The sequence below is a fragment of the Peromyscus eremicus genome, unplaced genomic scaffold (assembly GCF_949786415.1).
Source record: "Peromyscus eremicus unplaced genomic scaffold, PerEre_H2_v1 PerEre#2#chr22_unloc_1, whole genome shotgun sequence".
In the NCBI taxonomy this organism is placed as follows: Eukaryota; Metazoa; Chordata; class Mammalia; order Rodentia; family Cricetidae; genus Peromyscus; species Peromyscus eremicus.
The window spans coordinates 3,918,721-3,946,483 of NW_026734286.1; the positions used below are offsets into that span (position 1 = coordinate 3,918,721).

General features: G+C 47.4%; 1 protein-coding gene and 1 pseudogene across 1 annotated transcript; both read right to left on the reverse strand.

Annotated features, from left to right (window-relative positions):
* Window positions 1-12,388: 12,388 nt before the first annotated feature.
* On the reverse strand, window positions 12,389-13,426 carry LOC131900426 (dual specificity protein phosphatase 7-like; annotated as a pseudogene).
* Window positions 13,427-13,560: 134 nt separating this feature from the next.
* On the reverse strand, window positions 13,561-27,692 carry LOC131900568 (cytochrome P450 4F5). Its single transcript, XM_059251842.1, has 13 exons — window positions 27,585-27,692; window positions 27,038-27,236; window positions 24,328-24,472; window positions 21,973-22,026; window positions 21,759-21,886; window positions 20,226-20,347; window positions 18,733-19,003; window positions 18,336-18,402; window positions 18,008-18,137; window positions 15,246-15,379; window positions 15,070-15,134; window positions 14,838-14,920; window positions 13,561-14,630 (listed from the first exon to the last, which is right to left on the reverse strand). The coding sequence occupies exons 2-13, from the start codon at window positions 27,233-27,235 to the stop codon at window positions 14,453-14,455; spliced, it is 1,575 nt and encodes a 524-aa protein (XP_059107825.1). The 5' UTR covers window position 27,236; window positions 27,585-27,692; the 3' UTR covers window positions 13,561-14,452.
* Between the last annotated feature and the right edge of the window lie 71 nt (window positions 27,693-27,763).

Sequence of the window (27,763 nt, forward strand, 5' to 3'; positions counted from 1 at the left end):
CTTCAGACAGGGGTGAGCTAATGCGAGAAATCCACCGAGTCTGCTTAAGGAGTATTAGGATATAAATTGAGGAAATACACTCATGAATAGAAAGCTGAAGTCATCCTCTGATCTGACTGGGAATGAATCCTCCTGGCAGGTCGATCACACCAGGAAGCAGGAAGCAGGGAGCAGGGACCTCATAACCTCTCTCCCTTTCCTTTTAAGAGGACACGTACAATGGCAAGAAGCACTGCCTACTCCGGGCCATATAGCCCAAGGTCAAGGTCATACCACTACATTTCCTCTTTTTGTCTAAATAAGTTCTAAACATAATGTAAACCATATACTGTAGCTAGAGTTTTCCTGCCTGGCCCACAGTCAGGACAAATCTCTCTCACCCGCCAGTCCCACAGCCGCTCAGACCCAACCAAGTAAACACAGAGACTTATATTGCTTACAAACTGTATGGCCATGGCAGGCTTCCTGCTAACTGTTCTTATATCTTAAATTAATCCATTTCTATAAATCTGTACCTTGCCACATGGCTCGTGGCTTACCGGCATCTTCACATGCTGCTTGTCATGGCGGTGGCAGCTGGCAGTGTCTCTCTCTGCCTTCCTGTTCTCTCAATTCTCCTCTCTGTTAGTCCCGCCTATACTTCCTGTCTGGCTACTGGCCAATCAGTGTTTTATTTATTGACCAATCAGCAACACATTTGACATACAGACCATCCCACAGCAATATACAATAAAAATGATTATCAAGTATTGTCCAGGAAAAACAAAGGAGAATAACATAAACAAAAATGGAACTACAAGCAACAAGAAAAACATCAAATAAGAAACACATGCTAAATGTCCAGAAATGTCCAGATCATAGGTAAATAGCAAATTATCAAGATTACTCCAATAGCTGTCCTATCCTAAAAATTCTAACTTTAGTATCTAAAATGTTCTTAGCTAAGATATGAGAGGATTATAACTGTAACTATCTAGTCTTCAACCCCATCAAAGACCTGAGAAGTAAAATAATATTACCCAAGTAAACAGGAAGTATAAGCAAGCAACTTCTGAAAACTGTAAAAATTGACAGAGACAGATGGCAGCCTGGACAGTCAACTAATGTTTCTCACCATCCTTGGGGCATCCATTTTTGGCTACAGGCCTAGAATATCTGACAGATCATTTTCAGAAACAGGAATTTTGAAAGACCACCTTATCTTGTCTTGGCAAGGTTCAGCAGTCGCTTTTCCTTGTGTCCTGCTCATCCAGAAAGGACAGTGTGTGTTATTTATTTGTGGTACTATTTACCAGGCAAGAGAGAACACCAAGTACAACAAAATCCGCTACAAGAGTTTTATTAGGGGAGGGAAAGAAGGAACATGCAATGGGCATACTGGAAATGAATATTGTGGAAGAGAGAGTGGGGAATGGGTGGAATCTGCTTTTATAGGTCTCCCCATGCATGCGCACATGGGCTTACATGCCACACATGCACATAGATTACATGATCACGCTCTGCTCAATTATATGATCACAAGGTACACGGATTACATAGGACGTAAAGCCCTGGGGTGACTGAGCATTTTGCCTGACTGCTGGAACAGCACATACACAGTCATGTAACTAGGAAGTGGCTACAAATTATAACATTCCACTCTTTTTGTTATTATAAAAATAAGGGGGTTAGGAGTGGCAGGTGAACAGGAATGGGGGCGCCGTGTCTCCCGGAACTGCTTCCAGCTGACTTGGTGGGCATCTGTTAATTTTTGGGGGTAGGAAAAGGGGCTTTTCTTGAGGTAGCCAGGCATTTTGAGGTAACTGTATTGTCTTCGCTGCTGCTTTTAGGTCTGTGGAATCGTCCATGGCCACTTGGATCTGACTGTTTGGATCTGACAAGGTGCTGGCGAGGCAGAAGAGGAAGTTTAGAAAAAAAATTTTACCTTGTGGGGAGAGCGCAGATGAAATGAAGAATGAGGGGTCCCAGAGGAGTCCCAGATTGAGGGAGGGGGTCCCAGGACCAGGAAGGTTGGAATGACACTTATCTGAAGTGGATCTGACCTGTCTGTCTGGGTGGGTCCAAGCCGGTTCTGAAGCTTGGAAGAATTTTTAAGTTTACAAAGGAGATGAATTTTAAGCATATTAAGAAGCAATCAAAGGGAATTTAAAATCTTGAGCTGGTAGCCATGATATTATAGTGTTTAGTACTCTGCTATAAGAATTCTATTGGTTAGTATTAGCAAAAGAGAGAGGGGGGAGGAGAGAGAGAAATCTGGAACATGCTTTATGTTTTTATCAGTTGCGTTTTTTATCTTCATCTGAGACAAACCTTAATGCACCTGTTTCCTTTTATTATTTCAGCACCAGGAGACACAGGTGATTAAGTGCTGAGGGCATTTAAGAGAAATGAATTGTTATATTAAAGCCTGTTTTTTTGCAGAGTCCAGACCCTTTTGAGTCTAGAGGTGTGAATACCTCTGTTTCTTACCGCCTGGGTATATTTGATGGTCCTTGTGCCTCTGACTCTACAGCTAATGGTGGTCCTGTAACAGCTGTGTAGTTAATTAGAAATTTGAATATGTTATTAGAGACACAAAGGGAAACTGATGAAGCAGAATATGGTCAGTAGAAACAGGAGAACTTGGATGCAGAATCAGGAAGGAACAACACACGGGGTCCCAATCCAGTGGGATTGAGTACGGTTGTGGGACGAAACCTCATTCTTCTAGAATTGGAGACAAGGCAGTTGATCCTGGTGTCCTCTGGAACTTAAAAGAGCAGGGCCCTGTTTTCATCATTGTGTATGAGGAGGAATTCCCTTGGGTTGGGGATGGGGTAAAAGGCTTCAGGTGAGACAGATGAATCCAGTGGGGAAAGCCCTTGAGCTTAGCAGCTGTGGGGGTTACAAGAATTACCTTGAAGGGTCTCTGACATTTAGGGGAAAGGGATGAGGGGTGCTAGTCTGGAGGGGAAAGAAGGCCCTGATTCCCAATGTAGATTGGGGGTGGGTAGGGGTTGTCATATGGATGGAATAAGGAATGGTCAGCAAAATTCCATAGGAGAGAATGGAGGTGATAGAGTAGGGGGGTGAGCAGATGGTCAGGGAGGGGTGAAGGTTTGGATAGGAGGACTGGAGTTAGAGCCAGCCTCCCATACATGAGTTTGAATGGCATGATTAAAAGGGGTTGCTTGGGAAGGGCCCAGAGCCTGAAAAGAGCCAGAGGCAATAATTTTACCCAGTCAAGGTCAAGTTCCTGTGACATCTTAATAAGAATTTTTTTAAAGAGCGGTTGGTACGTTCTACCTTTCCTGAGGACTTAGGATGGTGAGGGATATGGAAATGCCAAGGAACATTAAGAACTTTAGATAGGGTCTGGGAAATCTGGGAGATGAACTCCAGGCCATCAACAGACTGAAGAGAGTAAGGGACCCCAAATCGGGAAATGATTTCCCAGAGGAGGAGGTCAGTGACTGTCTAAGCCTGCTTATTAGAACCCAGAAATGCCTTCACCAAGCTTGAAAAAGAGTCCATGATCACGAGAAGATATTTAATTTGTCTAACAGTGAGCATATGAGTAAAACTGAGCTGCCAGTCAGTCCCCAGGAGGGAGCCCCTGGCCTGGTGGGCTGGAAAAGGTTGGCTTCGATATTTGGAATTGGGATCTGACTTTTGGCAAATTTTACAAGAGGCAGTAATAGTTCTTAAGAACTGTAAGTCCTCAGATGTGGGCTGTAGGTGGGCTTTGATGAACTGAGACAAGGCCTGACTATTACGGTGAAAGAGCTGATGTAGATAGGACAGAATTTGCCTAGTGTCAGGGGCTGACTGTGAGGATGTGGGTTGTACTGTATGAATCCCTGTGGTGGGTGGGGGAAGTCTGGGCCCTGGAGGGCTGCTGTCCTAGCTACCTGGTTGGCCAGATTATTTCCCTTACAGATGGTGGAGCTGTCGGTCTGATGAGACCAGCAGTGAATAATTCCAATAGCATTGGGGAGACGGGAGGCTTTTATCATGGCCATTATTTGGCCTGAGTTAGATATGGATCCTCCTTTTGCTGTAAGAAGCTTGGGCTCTTTCCAGATAGCAGCATGGGACAGGAGGATATGGAAAGCATATTTGGAGTCTGTGTAAACATTTAGGGATTGCCCCTGTGCCAATTGGAAGGCATGGGTGAGAGCTATCAGCTCAGCCTGTTGGTTAGTAGGGTGGGTGGGGAGTGCCTGTGCTTCTACCACCCCAGTGTCTGACACTGTAGCATAGCCCGCTTTACGGGTCCCCTCATGTAAAAAGGAGCTGCCATCTGTGTACCAGGTATAAGTGGCCTCAGGCAATGTGCCCTCCTGTATGTGTGAAGGATGGAGCAATAGTTCCTCTAGGGTTTCAGTGCAGGAATGAGATGGAGAATAGTCAGCATTAGGTTGAGGGAGGAGGCTTGAAATATTAAGGGGTGGGCAAGTCTGGAAAGTAAGTGTGGCATCCTCTAATAACGCCACCTGGAGAGAAAGAACTCGGGAAGGAGGTAAAGTTTGTAAGCCTTTATAAGTTAAGAGATGGGACAGGCTGTGGGGGGAGAAGATAGTGGTGGGTGACCCAAAGGTTAGTTTCTTTGATTCATGAATAAGGAGCTCAGCAGCTGCTAAAGTACATATGCAAGGTGTCCAGCCCTGAGTGGTGAAGTCTGGTTTCTTTAACAGATATGCTACAGGTGCAAAGGAGGGTCCCAGCTGGTGCCCTAGGACTCCAAGGGCACATCCCTCTCTTTCTGTTACATAAAGGGAGAAGGGACAAATTATGTCCGGGAGATGAAGTGCTGGGGCCTGGAGGAGAGCCTGTTGGAGCTTCTGGAATGGTTTAGTAACAGGGTAAAGGAGGGGTTCATGTGGGGAGCCCAGAACTGCCTCATATAAGGGACAAGAAAGGAGAGAAAAAGATGGAACCCAGGACTGTAAGAAGCCAGCTATTCCCAGAAAGGACAGAATCTCCTGTTTAGTAGAGGGGCCTGCAAGAGACTGGATTGGATGCTTTCTATCTACAGTAATAGCCTTGTGGGTTGGGGTAATGGTTAGACCCAAATAGGTGACCTGAGGAGTGGACAGCTGGACCTTGGAAGGTGAGACCCTATAACCCCTGGATAAGAAGTTTAGGAGAGCAGAGGTGTTAATTTGGCTAACTTGTAATGATGGACTGCAGAGTAGAATGTCATCTACACACTGTATGAGTTTTAGAGCCAGGGAGGGTCAAAGAGAGCAAGTCAGAGGCCAGAGCCTGACCAAATAGGTATGAGCTGTCCCTGAATCCCTGTGGCAAAACAGTCCAGGTCAGCTGCATAGACAAGGGGGTGTCAGGGTCAGTCCATATGAAGGGAAAGATATTTTGAGACTGAGGGCTGAGAGAAATAGAAAAGAAAGCATCCTTGAGGTCTAGAACTGAGAAATGGGATGTTCCTGAAGGGGCAGTGGGAAGAAGTGTGTGATGGTTAGGCACCACAAGATGGAGGGGGACCACTGCAGAATTAATGAGCCGGAGATCTTGAACCAGGCGGTAGGTTCCATTAGACTTCTTAACTGCAAGAATAGGGGTGTTAAAAGGAGAAGACACTGGGTGAAGTTGCTTCGTTCTGAGAAGGTCAGAGATGTTAGGCTTAAGTCCCCTATGCCTCTGGAGTGAGAAGGGGTACTGAGCTTGGGTGATGTACCAGGGAGGGTCCTGCAACTGGATAACAGTGGCGGAATGGTGCCTAGCAACAGAAGGGTTTTGAGAGTCCCAGACTTGGGGGTCCACCTGAGAGGCTGGCAAGGGAAATGACATGTTGGAGCTAGTGGGCTGGGTGACTAGGAGGAGGAGGAGAGGAGCTTCTGGTGAGTCTGGGGTCAGGCAAATGGGGGAAGCAAATGAAATAGAAGCTCCTACCTTAGCTAAAAAAAACTCTTCCCATTAGGGGCACAGGGCAGGTTGGCATGGCCAAAAATATGTGGGTAAGAGAGATACCTCTGAAAATACAATTAAGTGGTGGGGTCTGATAAGGTAAGTAAGGACTACCCTCCCTTACCCTGACAATAGGGAGATGAAGAGGAGAGGTGGAACCCCAAAACTCCCTCAGGACTGAGTAAGTGGCCACAGTGTCCAAAAGGAAGGAAATGGATCACACTGATACTGTAATGGCTACCCCAGGTTCCCCGTGGGAGATGACTGTTGTTGGGTCAGAACATGGGCATTTCAATCATCCATTGCCAAGATCGGCTGGAGGGTGGTCTGCATTTGATGTCCCCATGCCATGAGGTGCACAAGGTCAGTCAACTGACCAGTGTCCCTGTTGGTGGCACTTTGGACAAGGCCCAGGTGGCCCACGTGGGACAGAGCAGGTATAAGCCCAATGGCCTTCTCAACCACATTTAAAACAGGGACCTGGGGGGCCTTCAGGCAGCTGGTCAGATAGCCTGTGCCAGCATTTGGCAGTCTTGTTTACAGGATTTCTCATCTCTCCCATGGTACACCTTAAAAGCCAGCACTAAGACTTCTGCATGTGGGATCAGGGGCCTCTCTCCAGACGCTTAAGTTTGGCCCTAATGTCGGGGAAGCTCTGAGAGATGAAATGGGTCATAAGGAGCTGTCTGCCCTCTGGGATCTCAGGATCTAGATTAGTATATTGTAAGACAGCCTTTGTAAGTCATTTTAGAAATAGAGACAGATTCTCTTCCTTATCCTGAATTATGTCCTTTAGCTTTTCATAGTTTACTGGTTTGAGTGCAGTCTTACAAAGACCTGCTAGGAGGCAGGTCGTAAAGCAATCCCTATCTAGAGAGCCACTGGGGTATTATAATCCCACCGTGGGTCCTGATCAGGAACTGCCTCTGCTCTGGGAGGATGGGCTGCATTAGTCTGGTGGACCTCATCTGCATGTATTCTAGCCCGTTCCCAAACCCATCTGAGCTCCTCGGGAAGTAGGCTATTAGCAAGGATCATGTATATATCATGAAAGGTGAAACGATAGGATCGAGTAATATATTGGAATTGTTTGATAAAGGAAGTAGAATTAGACATGTAAGAACCCAGTTTTTTTCTCTATCTAAGAAAGCTCTGCCAGTGAGAAAAGGACCTGTACGTTAACCAGTCCATCCATCCTGCTACCTCTTGCAGAGGGAGAATGGCTGTCGGGCTGGCCTGCCTGGGGTGGGGTTCCTTAGCAGCTCGAGAACGTTTGCTAAATTAGTTTACTAGTAGATACAATAACCTACCTTAATGTACTATACCTATCCATTCTCCTTTCTTCTTTTCCAAAAAAGAATCCTGAGTCTAAGTTTTATTGTCCTCCCTCCCCACACACACTATAACAACTTATTCATAACCCTGAGAAAATGAAAACTTTTGGGAGAGGGGGCATTGTTTTTTTAAAATTGTTTCCTGCAGTTTAGGGGCAATGGTATCTCTGTGGATCTATAAGAAAGCCAAATGGTTAAGTCTCAATAGGGCTAGTTACAATGTTTGTAGCCAGTCTCAGAGTAATGGGTAAGGTTATCTGAGGTTCTGGCTAGAAATGTAATGTGATGGGCCATCTCATCTTGGAACTGTCCTGAAGAGTTTGCAGTCCAAAGTTGATCATTGAGTAGGGTTTCTTGGTTCAATGGCATCATTATGAATTGGGTAGAGTCATTGTTGTGGGGCTCCATCTTCCTTCTGGAGACTTCAGAGATTGTTATTGGAAAGATTTATTTTTCACTGCTGAAAACTTGAGCATTATTAATATCAAAATGGAAAGTTTGAATCTTAAGATGACATGACATGTGAGAAAGGATTCTGAGAAATCAAGAATAAGCATGGAGAGAAATAGAATCTTGACAACAGGGGTCCCTAGATTACTGGCTTTCTTCTGTCCCACACCGGGCAGCTCTTGTGATATGAGAATGATACAGTATGAATTACTATGCTAGTCACCATTATGGCGACAATTGTATATGTCCCAGGAAAGTCGTATATGTCTTGTAAAATTTCTTCCATATTATAAACAAAGAAGTTTTTAAATTCCTGAAAGATTGTATTATCAGCCATTGTGTGAGAGAGACTTGAAATTTGTAAACAAAAATTTTTATGTATTTATTTATTAATTTATTTATATAAGTTTAAGGGGTAAAGTTATCAAGTAATTTACCTCAAATAAGATCCTCAAGAGATTGTCCTAAGTGTCCAGCTGTTCCAGATGTAATTGACCAGCTTGAGCAAATGGCTGGTTCGTGGGATGATTTTTGGATGAAGTATCAATGTTTTGCCAGTAGGTGTCGCAGGTGTAGTGCCAAAACAGGTCTGGTGCGAGCTGACTCAGCTGACGGGCTCCTGGGAATCAAACACTAACCCAGGCAACCCCTACCCAAGAGTACTGGGCAGAGCAGTCGGGATCACAACAAATGAGGTAATACACCCAACAATGGCAGCGGCTGTGCACGGAATGGCGGCAGCGGCAGCAGGAGTTTCAAAAGATGGAATTTGCAGCAGCTACACTGAGCAGCTTTAAAAGTAAAGGAACAGTCTGCTGGCAGCCTCCTGGGGGCTGGGACCCGACCCAGCCGCTACAAGCACAGAACTACAAAGGCGCCTAGCGCAGGCACCTTCCTCTCTGACACGGTGCTCTACCCGCCACTGCATGAGCAATGCTTCTGGCAGTGGTTACGGGAACCGCGGCTGCGTGACCGGCCTGGGCTACAGGCTCCCCACACGGCCGCTGCATGCCGGCAGTCACCTGAGCAGGGGTCAGGCAGCTCCTGCGGGATTTGGGCTGTGTGTGGGCTCCGCAGTGCAGAGAAACTCGCCAGCAGCCACCTGGTTAGGATTTGGTCAAGTGAGTAGCCCCAGTAAACGCACATGGGTCTCAGATCCACGTGGTTGGGCACTAGATAATGCGAGAAATCCATGGGAGTCTGCTTGAGGAGTATTAGGGAGTTTATTAGGATATAAATTGAGGAAATATACTCATGAATACAGAACTGATTAGACAGCTGAAGTCGTCCTCTGATCTGACCAGGAGCAAATCCACTTGACAGGTTGATCACACCAGGAAACACGAAGCAGGGAGCAGGGACCTCATGATCTTTCTCCCTTTCCTTTTAAGATGTCAGGTACAATGGCAAGAAGCACCACTCCCTTTGGGCCGTATAGCCCAAGATCATGGATGGAGCAAATACCACTACAATGAGCTAAGTCATTTGTGTTAAATTCTAGCTGTTTTACAGCCACCATGAAACCTGAATGATTTTCCAGTCTTTCAGTGAATAAATGACATGAAAAGACAGTAAGAATTAGAGTCACCCAAGGGACTAGCTCAGTGGGGAAGCACTGACTAGACTCTTCAAGGTCCTGCATTCCAACTTCAAGAAACAAAATTACAAAGGCACTATAAATGATAACAAAAATCTAGAGATAAGTTGAACATGAGGGGTTGGAGAGATGTCTCAGCAAGTAAAGCTGCAAAGCCTGATGACCTGAGTTCAATTCCAGGAACCCACAGAGGTCCTTCAAGTTGTCCTCTGACTTCTAGACACATACACACATAGGCACCAAACAGGCAAATCTTTGTGTGTGTGTGTGTGTGTGTGTGTGTGTGTGTGTGTGTCTGTGTCTGTGTCTGTGTCTGTGTGTCTGTATGTGTCTGTGTCTGTGTAGCTTTGGAGCCTTTCCTGGAACTCACTCTGTAGACCAGGCTGACCTCAAACTCACAGAGATCTGCCTGCCTCTTCCTCCCGAGTGCTGGGATTAAAGGTGTACACCACTACTTCCCGGCCATAAGCAAATCTTTTTAAAATGTGGATTACACTCTTCCTCTGAATCCATTTGTTTTTTTAAACAAGAATGTTTATTTACAATATAAACAAATTCCTATTGCTGGCTCCAGATGCCTACGTGTGTGTGTGTGTGTGTGTGTGTGTGTGTGTGTGTGTGTGTGTATAGAATTGCTAATTTTCCTTCATAAAATCATAAGGCAAAACTGGCATACACTCTGGTGTACACTTATTTATACTCAGTATGTCTTTCCGGTTTTTGTTTGTTTGTTTGTTTTTAATGAGAGAGAGAGAGAGAGAGAGAGAGAGAGAGAGAGAGAGAGAGAGAGAGAGAGAATGTACAGCATGGTTTTTTGTTTGTTTGTTTGGGGTTTTCATATGTTTGTTTGTTTGTTTTGTTTTGTCTCAACTATATCAAGGTTTTATACTGCTATTCTAAACAATCCCTAGACACCAAACCATCCCTGTGAGGTAAGATGTGAGCACTATTTGAAAAGTTTCTGCACTCCAATAGGCCTCTCCGCCAATGCAGCAATCCAAATCAGACCAAATCAAACCGAATTAAGAAAAAGCCCCAGTTTAATGGGTAAAACGGTCCAGGGTGATTTTTCAGCCCCCAGAGAGAAGGCGGGGGAAAGAGACTGAAGAACCACTTGTCTGTTTTCTGGGGTGCAGTCTAAATACCCTGTGGGAGTGGTCTTGAGCATCTCTGGGGGAGGCGCTGTGTTTGGCGGGCTTGAGACAGGGCAGGTTTGGGGAGAGAAAGATGAGGGAGGGGAGCTGAGGTGGAGCTTCCACCTGAACATCCCAGACTCTCTGGGTATATGGGTGTCAGGGTGTCTGGTGGAGCTTCTACCAGAACACAATTTCCATGGCCCCTTTCACTGCCCACTGCCAATGACAGCTCCATTAGGGACCCAAGCATCCCCTTTCCCATCCCAGGCCTGGTGGTGCCTGGTGAGAACTGAGACCGGAGAAGGAATAAAATGGAGGAGCGTTATGGAACCCCGGGCTTTGTGCTGTGGGTGCTAGAGTGGCAGGCAAGATCTCACACTCCCTCCACTGGCCTCTCCTTGCCCCACCTGCCACAGCCCTGCGGTACAAGGAGTGTCAGTTGCCTGCAGATAAAAGGTGTGGGCAGCATAGACCAGGGTGTGTGGAAATCAGGACAAGGGGGCAGGAGTAGCACCTAAACCAAAGCCAGTGAGGGTGAGGGAAAGTGCTGGGAATGCAAAGCTGTACCCCACCACACAAGATTCTGTGGTGATATTATGTTCCCCAAAATATTGTGCACCCTAATAAACTTATCTGGGGTCAGAGAACAGAACAGCCACTAGATACAGAGGCCAGAAAATGGTGGCACACACGCCTTTAATCCTAGCCTTCTGGAGGCAGAGATCATCCGGATCTCTGTGAGTTCAAGGCCACACTGGAAAGAGCCAGGCATGGTGACTCACACCTTTAATCCCAGGAAGTGATGGCAGAAAGCAGAAAGGTATTTAAGGTGTGAGGACCAGGAACTAGAGCTGGTTAAGCTTTTAGGCTTTTGAGAAGCAGTTCAGCTGAGATCAATTCGGATATGAGGACACAGAGGCTTCCAGTCTGAGGAAACAAGATCAGCTGAGGAATTGGCGAGGTGAGGTGGCTGTGACTAGTTCTGCTTCTCTGATCTGCCAGCTTTAATCCAATACCTGGCTCCAGGTTTGTTTTTATTAATAAGACCTTCTAAGATTCCTGCTACAAGCTTCACTCAGGCACTGTGGGGCCTCCCCTCCCAGTTACAGACAGAAATGATGACAGAAGGACTGGGCAAACTTATAAAAGGGCCCAAGGCCCAGCCCTCCTAGGGACTGATCTCAGTGGCTAATGCTACTGCTTGACAGTCTCCTGCACCACCACCCCTAGCAGGACTCAGAGAGGTGTGCTGACTCTCAGGGGATAAGGGGTGAACAGACAAAGCAAACACCACCAGTGCCCACCAAGCCCAACTTGCAAATGTGGCACTGAGCTGGGTTGGGCCACATGTAGCAGACAGTGTGACCAGGCATCCTGAAGCCTGAAGAGCAGCAACCATCACCCCTGAAGAATGGCTCACTGGGAAATTGAGAAGTGTTCAAAATACATTTGGTCAACAGCATATTTTTTTCCCCATTAAAAAGAAGAAAACATACCCATGGCTGATTTTTGAAATAAGAAGAAATGAAACTAGGAACCTCCCCCACCACCTCTTAGGTTAAGAAAGGGGGTTAATAGTGGCGTATGCAATCCACTGTTGCCTGTAACCCTAAAAATAACTTTTTGTTAAATAAGAAAAATCAGGAAGAGCTTGAACACTCTCAGTGCTCCAGAGAGCTTATATTCACCTGCCAAAAGTAAGAAGTAAACTCAGACAAGCCTCTCTGGCCCATAGGCCACGTGTCTGACAGCTGGGGCCAGTGCTCATTCCCACGTATTTGCACATGTATCCAAAGCCACTCCGAGACCAGCCACAATGCTTAGCCTGGGTCTCTGGACACGGGTGACATCTGTGGGTTCTTGGGGGCAGGTAGCAGGCCAGGGACCACCCCCATGCCTCCGCACACACCCTGTGGAGGGAGGCCTCGGAGACCCTGGTGCTGAACCCTTTGGTACATCAGGCTTCATGTGAACTCAAAGGTGTTGATCAGAAACAGGTTGTGGCTGGTGAGTGTGGAGAAGTAGAGCTGTTCACTGGGTGCTTGGCTGTGGCGTGGCTGCTGAGTTCCAGTGTCTGCTCAAAGTCCAGCAGCTGCCCCATGAAGCTGAAGGTGGATGCGATGTTGGACTTTTTCCTCTTGCTAGCAAGAGAGACAGGTTCATCTTTTGTGCCAGATAGGCTACAGTGACAGTCACTGAGCAGCTGGTACCTGACAGACATCAAGACACCACACTTCATAGAGCTACTTCATCAGTGAGGTCGGTGGGGCTCCAGGAAGAACAGGGAAAGGTTCTGACCCCAGCAAATCTGATGAATCTGATGCAAGTAAATTTGCCACTGTGCTCCAAAGCATTGGGTAGGTTGGGTACAACGTTGGGGACATATTTGATGACATTGCCATCTAGGTTGGTAGGTTCCTCGGCACAGCCAAGGTAGAGGTAGACCAGGATCTAGACTGGAAGGCTGTCTGGTTGGATGTCACAGTGCTGCCATGTGTCTCAGCAATACTGCTGGACAGCTCTCGGTCTAACTTGCCATCAAAGCAGTCAGAGCCGATGGACAGCCCTCCCTTTCCCCGAACCCCCCCCACTCTTGCACCCAGCCTCTTACCAGCACCAAGGTGTGTGGTGAGGAACTCAGAGAGGATGAGGTGTCCATGTAAGTCTCACAATGCTGAGTATTCTGTCTGGAATTACCTTGCGGGTAATAGGCCCGACAGCCTTGCTTCACAGGTTGAGGATGGAGACCTGAGGGTCGGGCACTGAGGCCAACAGGCAGCGGGTGGTGAGGCACTCCCTGTCTGCCTGGTTGGGAGGGACGGAGCTGATAGGCAGGTTGTCCTTGCAGAGGCCAGCATGAGGCCAGGAATGGTCAGGTTGACTGCCATCTGAATGTGCAACAACCTTCTGGACCAGCAATCCAGCAGCCTGTCTGCACTCTTTCAGGGCTTGGCCCTGGTCCAGTCATTGCACGCTCCCCTATACCTGTGCTGGATCCACATCCCACATCAGGCTCCTGGCCTCACTGGCCCCAGCCTGGTCTCCCCTCACCTGCCTCCTGCTGAGCTGCAAACCCCTGAATCTATTTCTCAAGTCAGGAAAATGTGAAACTCAAAATTTTAATGGGTTTAATTTTTATTTTTGGAGACATAGTTTTATTATGTCGCCCAGGCTGGTCTCAAACTTTCTATGTATTCCAAGATACTCTCCAACTCATGATCCTCTGTCTCCCGCTCCTAAGTACTGGGATTTCAGGTACACATCCCCATGCCCAACTGACAGTTTTAATGGACTCATGATGAGGGGGAAGAGGAATCAAAGCCCGAAAGTGCTATGAGAAAGGAAACTTATAAGATTCTTGTAAAGTCAGTGGGATTCTCAATGAACACCGCCCAGGACAAAAGTAAAACGAAGAATCCAGAAGAGTGATTTCATATATTTTAAGCTGCCTTAGTGATCTTAGGCATCACAAGCCTCGAATGCCATTTAACATGCTTCTCAAGGGAGCCAGGATTTCCCTTTTCTGAAAAATCGTTTTACTCAAACTTTACAAATATCCCTCTAGGTGTAGTGTAGCAGCCCACTCCTGTAAGTGCGTCACTAAGAAGACAAAAACTGGAGGATCCCTTCAAATATGATGAAACAGACGAGGAGCAGGATGAAGTAGAAGAAAATGGAAACAATGTGATTAAGGCTTTGCTTCAATGCCTAGGAGTCTCAAGCGGGCCTGAAACTCTGCTCCCTCTCTTACTCTCCCTCAGAAAGCTCAGAAGCTCTTACAGGATGAAGTCCAAGCTTGAGCAGGAAAAGAATTGTCATCAGCATGGAAGCCTTGCATGGCAAGCAAACAGTAAGGTTCTTTGGCTCAAAAACAGCAGCCCCACCTCACCCCTCCCAGATCACAGCTGGTTCTGTTGGCCTCCTGCGCCCCCTGCTGGCGAACAATGGGGCTCGGCTTATTCTGGGATCCACAGAGTTCCTTCGGTAGGCGGGTGGGTGGGGGTGGTCCCAGGCAAGATGTTGGGGGGTCACTGTGCACCCCCGCTCAGCGGCTCCACCCGCAGCCACAGCCCGCCCTCTGCACGCAGGATCACCTCCGGCTTCCGACGCGGCTCCTTGTGGTCCGGCAGGACGCGGAAGCGCAGCAGGGTGAGCGCCAGCGCCACCTTCATCTCGTTCATGGCAAAAGTCTGTCCTATGCAGTTCCTGCGGGAGTGAGGGGTCAGGAGATGGAACCCAGCCAGGCACCATAGGGACATAATCTGACCCGGTCCCCGCCGCAATTAGTCAGCCCCTCACCTCCCAACTCTGCAGACTTTGGCACATACCCCGAGCCAAGGTTGGAAAGAACCCAACCATCCCTACTCCCCTATTCCCACTGACAGCCCATTACCATAAACTCTCTGGCCTCACCTTGGCCCCGCTGAGAAGGGAATAAAAGCCAGAGGTGACCTCTTCTGAGGGTTTTCTGGGTCAAAGCGGAAGGGGTCGTAGACCTGGGGGAAAGACAAAATTAAAATTAGGCTTCTAGGTTGTGTCTCTGAACACAACCAGCCAGCCCCAGAAAAGGCAAACATGGAGAGCAGCTTCCAAGTTAAGGCCGAACCCCTCCCCAGGAACCAGAAATGCCAGGAGGAGCCCCCACCTCAGGGTCCGACCAGACTGAAGGATTGTGATGAATACCAAAGACGCTGATGATACAGATGCTCCCTGTTGGGCACAAACATCCAGTCAGTATCGTATCTGGGCTGCCCCTGGGGACCACCACCATACTCAGGGGCCTCCCCTCTGCACCTCCCCTCGCCCATGACTCTGAGGCACCTTTGGGGATGACCTTGCCATCCGGTAGCACAATGTCCTGGGTGCAGCGGCGAAGAAGGTCTGGGGCCGGAGGATGCAGCCGCAGACTCTCCTTGATGCACATGGTCAGGAAGGGCAGCTGAGCCAGGTCGTCCCTAGGAAACCACCACACAATTATCCAGGAGCGAAAACAGCCCTGCTCAGCCTCACTGGCATGCGTTGGATTCTAACCACTTCCCTCTCAACCTTAGCTCTGTAACAAACTGTATTCCAGATGCAGCAAAGAAGTTTGCCAGTCCCTTTGTTTGCCTCTAGCTACTAAGACAACCTTGAACTCCTGATACCTCCCATTCCACTTCCCAAGTTTTGAGGTCACAGGGGTCAACTAAGATCTTTGATCTACAGCTCTGGATCAAAGACTAGTGCCCCCCCTCATCACAAAACACCAGGAAAAAAAACCCTGAAATATTTCTAATTAAGGTACACCCTTCCAAATCGATCCTTAAACCATTTAATAAATTTGCAATGTAAAAGCTTTAAAATTTTTATACCATGACCTGGGTGTGATACTCAAGAAAATGGAGGGTGGAGGATCAGGAATAAATAAATGGACAATCTGAGCTACAGGAGACCTTGCATCAGAAAGAAATTATATAATGAAATAACAGAAGCAGAAATAAAGATCCTTGAAGGTCTATAAGGTTATTTAACTGAATAATTCTAGGAGAGTGGTGATGGGAGAAATGGCCCATCCCTATACAGGTGTCGGTTCTTCTCTCTCTCTCTCTCTCTCTCTCTCTCTCTCTCTCTCTCTCTCTCTTAGTTTTTCGAGACAGGGTTTCTAGGTGTAGCCCTAACTGTCTTGGAATATGCTCTATAGACCAGACTAGTCTTGAACTCAGAGATCTGCCTGCCTTTGCCTCCCAAATGGTGGGATTAAAGTCATATGCCAAAACCCGCAACCCAGATAGTCCTTTCTATATTAATTTTCAGTATTATCCAATAAATCTTTAGTCTTTTTTGTCTTTTAATTTTAATTTTTTGTCTTCTTAAAATGCATTTTTATATTTTCAGGCAAGTATGTAATGTATATTGATCATACTCACCCTCCAGTACTCTCTTGTCCCCCTCCCTCCCTTGCTGAATGCCCTTTGACCTCCTAACCAATCTGCTTTCTACATCGACATCTTTTCTGTTTGTGACCTGATGAAGTTAGAGTTGATTGCATGAGAAGAGAGAGAGAGAGAGAGAGAGAGAGAGAGAGAGAGAGAGAGAGAGAGGAGAGAATGAGAACCTGTATTTGAGAACCTGAAAATTCTTTCTGAGGACTAGATTTCACAGAGCCTTGCATGATAGGTAAGTGTCCACCACTAACTACATCCTCACTCAACAACTTTATTCCAGTTAGAAGAGCTAAAGTTCATGCAGAAACAAGTCAATTTAAAAATAAAAGATAGAACCAACCTACCAGTCACTGAAACCTATTATAAAACTGTAGTAAGCTTTTGCCAGGCGATGGTGGTGCACACCTTTAATCCCAGCACTCAGGAGGCAGAGCCTGGTAGATCTCTGTGAGTTTGAGGCCAGCCTGGTCTACAGAGTGAGTTCCAGGACAGGCACCAAAACTACACAGAGAAACCCTGTCTAGAAAACCAAAAAACAAAAACCAAACTGTAGTAAGTTTTTAAAAACTAAGGTTACTAAGGAAACCTGTGGACTACAGAGCTGAGGTAGGCACAAGAAGATAGTCCACACGCTGCTGGGAAGTGGGTAGGTGGTTTGGAGGAAGACCTACCAGTTAAGAAAACTAGCAATAAGCAAACTAAAAGAATTCAGTGCAGCCAGGCAAAGGATCCCAGAACTGGAGAAGAGGAGGCGGGAAGACCAGAGGTCAAAGTCAGCCTCAGCTACAGGGTAAGCTGGGGGCTGTCTTACCTCGATAAACAGCAGTCTCAATCAATCAACCAACCAACCAATCAAATGCTTGCCCATCATGATGGCACACACCTTTTAAACCCGGCACTTGGGAGACAAGAGGCAGGCAAATCTCTGTGAGTTTGAGACCAGCCTGATCCACACAGTGAGTTCCAGGCCAGCCAGGGTTACACAGTGTAATCCTATCTAAACTGTAAGTTAATGAGCAAGTCCATTGTCCCAAAGATTTGTCATTTCTTTATGGTAAGAATATAGAAAAATCGGGCTGGAGAGATGGCTCAGAGGTTAAGAGCACTGGTTGCTCTTCAAGAGGTCCTGAGTTCAGTTCCTAGCAACCACAACCATCTATAATGGGATCTGGTGCCCTCTTCTGTCTTGCATGCAGGCAGAACACTATGTACATAATAAATAAATAAATCTTAAAAAAAAAAGAATATAGCAAACCCTTTTTTTTTTTCTTAGTATTTTCAATGAACAAAATGTTACTGAAAAGCAGACCAAGATACAGCATGGGATTTCTCAAGGATTGAAAAAGAGGTGTCCATGAACTACAAACAGAAGAATGGTATAACAGCCAAAGGAAATTCACGAGACAAGAGGAAGGGACTCAAGAAAAACAAATTGGGTTTGAAAAGGGCTATAATGAATCCTTCCACGCTGTGTGTGATGCAATTAACTAAATGAAGACAAGTTCAAACTGGAAATGTAATCCCTAAATACAAGGTGTTAGGATACTGTAAGTCAGTCTTGGATGCATAGACAGACCCTATATCAAAATCTCAGAAGTAGCACCATGCATGACGACCAACAGCATGACAGCAACAGAGACCACATGGACCTGCGCTCACCATTCAATCTCCTCAGACTCTCGGTCCCTCAGCAGCTCCTGCACCTCCTGCCGGCAGCGCTCCTGGTATTCCGGGTGCCTCGCCAGGTTGTACAGGGTCCAGGAGAGCCCACTGGCCGTGGTGTCATGGCCTGAAGGATAGACAGAAAGGCAAGCTTGGGTCTCTGGACTGTTTCAGCACAATGGAGTAAAGTACCCAGAGAGTGAGGTCCCCAGAGGATGGGGAAGGGATGGATAGATGGAAAGAACAGAAGGATTCTAGGTTCCTCCCAATACCTACACGGGATTGATAGACCTCTACCTCTGGAGTCTCACACAGGGACCCTCACCTCCAAACATGAAGGTGTCAGCCTCTGCCCGGATGTCCTCATCACACAGCTCCTTTCCATGTTCGTCCTGAAGACAAAACAGGACCCTCAACTCATTCCATGTCTGAGGTGGTATGAGACAGGTCCTGATACCCACAGTGTACACAAGACACCTCCTCTGTCCTCTCCAGAGCCTGCCTCCATTTCTTCCTTGGTGTCCTGCCCACTGTTTAGTCTTTTAATGCAGCCTTCAAAAGAGTACCCTCTAACATGTATCTCTGTCCTGTGCTTAGTTCTCATAAGCACCATTTGTAACTCTCCAGTACCCTCCTGGTCAAGTCCAGCCTCTTCAATCTATATATACAATCTATATACTGAACATTGACGTTCCTGTAACCCAGATCTGACATAAGCCCACCTTGGCCATCAAGAGCACATCGATAAAATCCAAAGTCTTGGACTTAGTCTTGGTCTTCACAAATTCATCAACACCCTGGCTACTGAGGGTGCGGCGTCTCTCCCTGATGACAGCATCTGTGAAGTTGTGCACCCAATCACAGGCCTTGCGGAAGCGCCGCCCATCAGCACTGAGGTAGTAAAAGAAGTCCACAAACATGAGGAGATTCTGGGACCTTTTTATCACCAGGGCGCTGAGCTCCAAGATGGCAGCAATGTATTCACTGGGAGACCTGCAGGTCAGGACAGAGAGAGGAAGCAACTTAGTACACACAAAACCCCAGAGAAGCTCCAGTTAGAGAGTCCAAGGACCAGGGTCCATCCTGAAAAGGGCATCCACAAAGCACAAATTCTGTTTCCTGCTCTCTACAAGTAGCTCCTGACCCAGGAATCCAGGGCATAAGTGGACATCATTTCCTCCTCTAGTTCACCCAGCATCTGCTCCTGCTCTTCTCCTTTGGCTTCTTGTGACTCTGCCCAGGCTCAGACCCTCCTCTCCTAGTTCCTTGCACCCTGTATCTCTATGAATATCTCTATGAAGCTCCTCTATTGATTAGGTTGCCTAAGCTCACTGTGACTAGGACTTCCCGCTGTACATAACCTTCTCTTATGACCTGGGAAACTCAGGATGGAGTTCACACCCTTCTGGCTAGGCAACATCTTTAAGATCTGGCCACCAGCTGGACGTGCTGGCTCCTGGTTATGATTCCAACACACAGGAGGTGGATGCAGGAGGATCAGAAGCTCAAGTCAAATTTCATCTGCATAGTGAGTTCCTTCCCAGACTAACTACAGACTGAGATGAGGTCAAGAAAAAGGAGAGGGGATAGAAGAGAAGAAGAAAAGATGTGTGGGCTGTCTAATGCTCTGTAATGGTTAACTTCAAGAATCTATATTGCACCAAAGATTAATAATGATATTTCTGTGTATGTCAGAGATGGTGTTTTGTCTCCAGATTGACTAAATGAGCATGTAAAACTTGCACTGAATATGGACTGCTTCTTCCCACTGGATGGCGTCACATGGATGAGAAGGGAAGGAGGAAGAAGCTCACTGACACAGACAGGGTCTCACTGTACTTCTGCGCCATCATGGTGGGAACCTGTCATTCCCTACCATGGTGGAAGGAAACCAGGGGATAAACTATATTTCCCTCTTAGCTTGTTTCATTGGAGATATTTTACCACAAAACGGTAACATACCCTTCAGTGTCCTGTCGAAGATTCCTTCTTCTGGACTGCCTCTTTCACCTGCTGCCTGTCTACAGCTCCTTGCCTTTATGCAAAGTAGTCTGCCTCCTTGGAAGGACCACTCCTTCTCTTCTTTCCCTGCCCTTCGCTGCCACTTTTGACCGAACTCCTGCAGAGTCTCCTCTACTCCCTGGAGGCAGTCCTCCATCCCCAACCTACTTCCTTGGTACAAGGCCCATGTTCCAAGGCTGGGACAGGGACTCACTCTTGACAGTTGCTGTCAAAGCCAAAGAGGCATTTCTGCAGACTGTCCAAGGTCATGAGGCTGATGTGCTCAAACATTTCCAGACGTGCACTGCCCTCCAAGGATAGGCGCTTCCACTTGTCCTGACCAGAGAAAGGGACAGACATGGGGCCGAGCCTTTGACCCTTGAGCCCCTTCCCAACCCTAAACTCTAGACTAGGCACCTGACCTCACAGAAAAGCTGACTCTGGCGGGAGCAGAAGATGGTACTGCCACAGGTGAAGAGGTCACCCGAGTCCAACGCTACCTTCCATGTGCCTGGTCTGCTTGCTGCCTTCTCCTAGGTCTTGTTTGTCAAGCCTTCAGCCACAATTAGGTTGACAGGTTGGATTACCCAGTAAAATACACTCCAGTGCTTGCTCTACCATTCATGCCCTCTTATTTTTTGTAAACCTGGAGAATACTGACCTCTCTGACCTTTGGTTTCATCATCCATAATATAACAGTCATACTTACCTCTGCCTCATAGCAATATGAAAATTACATCACTCAACATAAATGGTAGAACTGGCATAATGTTTTATATCCAGAAGGTGCTAGTAAGTGTTAGCTGTGGTTATCAGCCTCACTAACATAATTGTAGTTGGCTATAGAACGCCCCCAGTTTCTTTAAGTCCTCCGTTCTCTGCCTTTGCAAAGAGCTCATGTAAAGTTTCTGCTTTTTCCCTTTTGGAACCAGTATTTTCCATGCTTGAAAACCCAGAATGAACTCAGCTCTACCCAATACTTTTAGTTTCATTTTTAAGTGAGTTTTGACCATAATCACCCCACTACCCAACCAACTTCTCCCAGAAGGACCTTAGTTTTTTTGTTTGTTTGTTTGTTTGTTTTGCTTTGTTTTGTTTCTGTTTTTGGTTTGTTTGGTTTGTTTGGTTTGGTTTGGTTTGGTTTTTCGAGACAGGGTTTCTCTGTGTAGCTTTCCACCTTTCCTGGAACTCACTTTGTAGACCAGGCTTGCCTGGAACTCACAGAGATCTGCCTGCTTCTGCCTCCCGAGTGCTGGGATTAGAGGCGTGTGCCACCACCGCCCGGCAGGACCTTACTTTTTGAGACAAGGTCTTGTTAATGTAGCTTGGACTGGCCTGTGATTCACAATCTTTCTTCCTCAGTCTCCCTGGACTAGGATTAAGGAGTGCATCACCATGGCCATCTTAGGGGCAATGCAGTCTAAACTAGTATCCTACACAGAAAGAGCTACATCCATAGTCAACATTAACCAGATTAACTCTCCAGGGCCTCTGTGAAGGAGAATAGATACTGGTCTGCTAGGAGCCTCATCTATGTGCTAAGAGCGCGACCTCATGGTGTCATTCTGATCACCTTTTCAGTACAGATTGTTACTCTTATTTTTAAAGATGGAGAAACTGAGGCTTGGTGAGGAAAACTGATGTCCCCAAGACCACACAGCAGAAACACATGATCAGACCACATCTATCCAAAGCCACTCCCTGTTCTGCAATGTTCTACATGGGACCCTGAGTTTGAGGAACTCACGTGCATGATGTTCACACTCTTGTTAAAAATCTTCACATAGGGCTTCAGGATGTCAAAGTGGAAGGCGGGCGTCAGCAGACGGCGATGGCGGCTCCACTTGTCACCAGAACTCAGGAAGATCCCATCCCCTGGGAGGGAAGCCACGCAGTGAGCAAAGATGGAACCTTCTTCTGCCCCCCAAGACGTCCCCCAACCCTCACCTTGAGTTACTCACCCAGCCAGGGCTTCAGGAAGCCTAAGAAAGTCATGTCCTTGGGGGCCACCAAAGCTGCCGTGAAAGAGGACAATCAGGGGCCATGGAGAGGGTGAAAGGTGGACTTTGGGAGGGGTGGGGACTCCCAGCCCCAGGGATGCCCACTTTCCCTCCAAACACAGGGAGGTAGGGAAGGAACCAGGACAAAGACAGCTGGGAAGAAGAAGGAGGTGAGACAAGACCAGACCAGTCTGCAGCAAGAGAGAGAGAGAGCAAAACTCAGCCTGGCGGGGAACAAACATGCCCCAGCATGCCTTCACATGGCTGCTACATGGCCCACTGTGTCTCTCAGCACAGCACTCTACAGACCTCTGCAAAGACCTAGGACACACTGTCAATTGCAGCTCTCTGACACGTCCTGACACATCCTGGTATATATGACAGGGGCACATGTTATCATGACCTGCCATAAACACAACACACATGACATTCCCTGACATGACACAACATGAGTGTGTAACAGTCTGGCATCACCTAATAGTGCCCTTCAGATAATCCCAGATTGGCACTGAAATATGGTCCCTTTCGAGTCCCAAATGTGACCTGGATAGGTCCCAGATCCCTCTAGTTCTCTCCTCTATGCCACACTAAGCATTAACTGTTCAGAGTTCAGGGCGCCTCTATTCTCAGAGCCATGTGCCCACTGGGAAGAGTTGCCTCTGCCCTCTCCAGCCATCAAGCAGCCCCAGAGCCAAGCAGACAGAGCTGACCCATCTGGACTCTAGTGGACAGTCCCTGCAGTACTCTGCATACCATCTCTGTCCCAAATCATCTCCAGCTTGGGGTCCCTTCTATCGAAGGTGGCTGGGGCAGCCAAGACTCATTGAACGTGTGAGGTGGTGAGGAGTTCACGCAATGTTACATGCCTCCCCCAACCTCAACTGTTCACATAGGAGGTACCCATCTTGGAAGAATGCTGTTGAATGTCATTGGGGACACAAGGGAAGTAAAAAAAAAAAGCACTACATTGTTCTGTATAATACAGAACCATTTGCACTCCATATCGTGAAAGGAATCTGCACGTACACATTGTAAATAGTGCAAGACAAACACATTGCTAATAGTTTGCAGTTCTGAGGTGATTATGGAGAATACCGAGAAGAATGTGAGACACACACCACAGAGCCTCATCAAACTCAGTATCTTTAGGAATGTGTGAACCCAGGAGCACAGAGACTTGATAATAAGGGAGAAACAGAATATGACAATGAAAGTAGCCCTGGATCTCAGAGGGGTGGGACTGAACTCTGGGAGGTCTGGCTGCTTCTGCTGCATGCAGAGGAGATGCAAAGTCATTTTTAAGGCTGTGGACTCACTCACTGTCTTCTCAGATCACAAACTTTCTAAATAAAGCACAAGTTAAAGATTCAAGCCCCGGGGCTGGAGAGACGCCTCAGTGGTTGTGAGCACTGGCTGCTCTTGCAGAAGACTTGGATTTAGTTCTCAACACCCACATGGCAGCTCACAATCACCTGACTCTACGTCCAAGGGATCTGACACCCTCTTATGGCCCCCGAGGCACCGCATACATGTGGTACACACACATCCATGCAGGCAAACACTCACACATATAAAATAAAAAAAAATAAAGGCCTGTCATGGTCACGCACACCTTTAATACCAGCATTCAGGAGATAGAAGCAGGTAAATCTCTGTGAGTTCAAGGCCATCTTGGTCTACAAAGTAAATTCAGACCAGCTACGGCTATACAGTGCCTCAAAATAATTAAACAAATGCCTTAAAAATAAATAATTTTTAGAGACAGGAGGATCCCTAGGGCTTACTGCTCAGGCAGTCTAACTTAATGGGAGAGCTCCAAGTGAATGAGAGAGCCTGTCTCAATAAAGGTATGTAGAGGTCCCAAGGAGAGCAGCTCAGATTGCCTACTATCCTCCACATGCATGCACACACACACATGCACATGAACCCACACACGTGCACCCACAGGCACATGCATACACATATACACACAGAAAGGTTCATCAAAGAGAACCTTTTTCCCAGTTCTAGGATGCAGCCTGTGGCTTTGTTCATGGTAGACAAGTGTTCCACCACTGAGTACATCCCAAGCCAATACATTCTCTTTCCTGGCTTAGATCACACTGAGCTGAACTTCCCTCTCTCACAACTCAAGCAGATCTCAGCCACAAGGGAGACTCGGGACCTTATCCAAGTTCACTCAGCAGGTTAGCTGCAGATCCATGGCCACTGTCAGGAACAGCCCCATCTGTTGCTCAGCCTAGTCAATCCAGGGATAGGAAGGGCATGAACAAGAGACAGAGGAGAGGCCAAGTGTTGGGATCCTAGAAGGGATACCTGGGGCATGGAGCAGGGGGGCAACAAATGCAGGATCAACAAGCCTCAGCACAGGGATGACAGGTCCCAGCCAACAGAGATGGACATCTTGGAAGGTCTTGCCCATTTCAGTCAGCAGCTGCATGCCTTCCTCGCTGCTCTGGATCTGTGGAGGGAGAATGCTGAGGCAGTCCAGGCAGGGTGTCTCAGATGCTCCCACCCTCTGCCCACCATGCCACACCCCTCTCACCCCCCTACTTGGGTCATTCATCTGTGTCTCTGAATGAGTCAACCTGAGTTCAACTATGAGTGTCCCTTCCTGGACCCACGCATCTATCTGCATCCCTCTTTCTGATGCATCACGCTCACCTTTTTGTTTTGTGACCTAGATATAGATTATTGATGGATCAATGGATAGAAAGATACATTCATGCACACATATTTTGAATAGTCAGTGATAGAGGTATGAACTAATTGATAGAGGGGTTGAAGGTGATAAGTAGGTAGGTAGATAGGTAGATAGATAGATAGATAGATAGATAGATAGATAGATAGATAGAGACAGACAGACAGACAGACAGACAGACAGACAGACTGCTGATAGCTATATAGAAGATATATACACAGATATAAAATAAATAAGATAGGTATATGACATTGAGTGATGTGATAGGTAACTGGTAGCAAAAGAAAATGATTAGAGAGGTAGGTAGGTCTAAATGTGTGTGTGTGTGTGTGTGTGTGTGTGTGTGTGTGTGTGTGTGTGTGTGTTTATTTACCATAACTCTGCTTCTTTTGTCTCCTCCTTCATTTCCTTCGCCCGACCACTCCTTTTCCCCCTCTCCATGTATGTGTATCTCTCTTTTTCTTATGGGATTTTCCCTACGGATAAATCATCTGTCCCTCCTCTCCCCTCTCTCATTCCTTGAATCCCCCACTCCATTTAGGAGTACACTCATAGATCATTCTATGCCACCCACCTCTCTCACTTGTCCCTAACTCCAGCAGAGCCCACTAACACCAGCTTTAGGCACGCATCTCCCTAGATTGGCAGCAAAGAATCGTTGAGGTTTCCAAATCTTGGTTCCCAGATTAGGAGAGATGTGAACTTGGAAGTCATCTAAGGAGGAAACTGATGGCCAACTCAGGAGCTGGACCCTGAGGTAAGAAGACAACTTTAAAGAAGACAGAGGTGGGAAGACGGGAGAGGGTGGCAGGGGAGCCATGGGGAAAGGTCAGGGGAAGGAGGACCCAGCAGTGGACACAGAGGGAGGGTCTCAGGGAGCTCAGGGGAGAACAGAGAAGATGTAATCCTGGACCAAACTGGAGCTTCTGGGAAAGATGGAGAAGCCAACAGACCAGAAAGCTGTGAGGAAGTGAATGAGACCGAGCCAGGATTCAGGGACCTGGAAATCACAAGTGGGACAGAGAAGAGAGGCAGACCAGGAATGACAACCAATGAAGATAATTCTTGGTCCATAAGAAGATAACAGAGCAAGCAGACTGGAGGTCTAGTGTAGAAAGAGGCATATTGGAGGTATACGGATGGGAGCTGACATGTTTTCTGACTGGAGAGCATCACTATGGATAGTACATAGGGAACATAGGAGTCTGTAGTCATCAAAAGCAACAGTTTTTCAAATGTCTAAAGGAAAATTGAATTGTCAAGAACTATGACTTCTGATGGGAATCTGAACTAAGGTGGAGATGAAAGAGGGATTGTCGGGAAGCTGATAAGTTAAAATGTACAAGGGATGGAGATTCTGAGGGGACACTGGATGAGAGATGGTAAATGAGAATGTTGGTGCAAAGAGGGCTCTGTTGAGAGAGAGCAGTACTTGAATGAACAGCATTGGAGGAGATATCTATATCAAGAGTGGCATTGAAACCCAACTGTGGTTCTGCAATAGGGAGCAAGAGCAGCATGGAGCAAGGGGACCCAGGGATTGGGGAGGGTGCTGAGTAGGAACTCCCCACCCCCAGGAAGTGTGGCTATTATGACTGAGATCAGAGATAAAGTGGTCATGCTGTGGTGTGGCTCTGGAATAAACTAGTTGCCTAGCATGCACAAATACTAGGTAATTCAGATAATCACTACCAATGTTAAGAAGTGTTCCACTTTTACCTAGATTGGATAATGGAGCCCACTAATGCATCTTCAGGACAGGCGACAAGATGAGAAAGGGGAGGGGCCAAGGGGTTGGAGGGAAGAGAAACCATAGTCTCTTTTCTACTCCCCAAGAGCTCCTGCTGCTGAAGGTAAGAGATCACAGCTGACTCCTACGGTAGCAAGCCAGAGAGCGTAGCTCCTGATCTGAAATCACGAGAGATGGGCCAGGCAGGGCAAGACCACGGACATACTGCAGGGATGGCCTCATAATCCAACAGTGAAAACCGAATACACCAGGGATGTCACTGCTCTGTGCTGCCCACCATGGGAGCCACCGAATAGGACAAGCATCCAAGAATGAGAGGAAGCCTCAGTCCTGGTGAGAATGTGACCCAGAGTAGAGTTGGTGCCGGGTAAGGAGAAGAAAAGGGCCTGTAAGCACAGATGTGACAGAAAGGCAAATACATGTGCTGGTGTGAGGGGGAGTGAGGGGCTTGCTTTTCCTCTCTACCTTCACGCGGCCTCAGACCTCTCCTGACCCCTAGTTCTTTGAGGACCTTTCCTGACTCCTAGGGAACACACCCACCCCGATACCCCAGTCCTATATGCTGCCATACTCACCATGCCCAGGTGACCCAAAAACCAGTTCTTTTTAGGGGGCTGAGGGAAGCATCTGAGGCGGGAGCAGTTCTCACAGAATGAGTAGGTCCAGGCAAGAATTCTGGCCAAAAGCCAGGAAGCCGCTCCAAGCAGCAGAAGATGCCACGGGGAAGCCAACACGAAAGCCGGGACCAGCCCAGACGCACTCAGCTGCAACATCCTGTAGAGCAGATAAAAACAGGGGCAGATTCTGTGGCTCAGGAGAGAGACTGGGAAACTCCTGAATTCCTGAGCAAGGGCAAGGGCAGCAAGCGAGGGAGGGGAGGGAGAGCCACAGCCACCCGGGGAGAGAGAATATGTGAGAGAGAGAGAGAGAGAAGAGACAGGAGGGAAGGGATACACAGACAAGAGCTGGTTAGGCTGAAGTAGCTCTGCCTCAGGCACAAGCAACCGGCCCCAGAACCTAGGGTCACTTATACCAGTAGGCTCCATGAAGCCACCCCAACACTGTTAAGCTCTTCCTGATCCGCGTCAGGGCCCTCTCTTGCCTCACACCCCAGGCCCGTACCTTATTTCAGGGGCAGCCTGTACCCCAAGACTTTCTCTCCCCGTCCTGTGAAATGCTTTTATCCCAGACTTCTTAACTGCCGGGAGATGTGTAGGAGGTTGGGCTGCAGCTAGGCTGAACCAATCAATCCCTCCCAGGCTCAGCCACTTCCTTCCTGCCCGGGCAGCAAGCCAAAACTA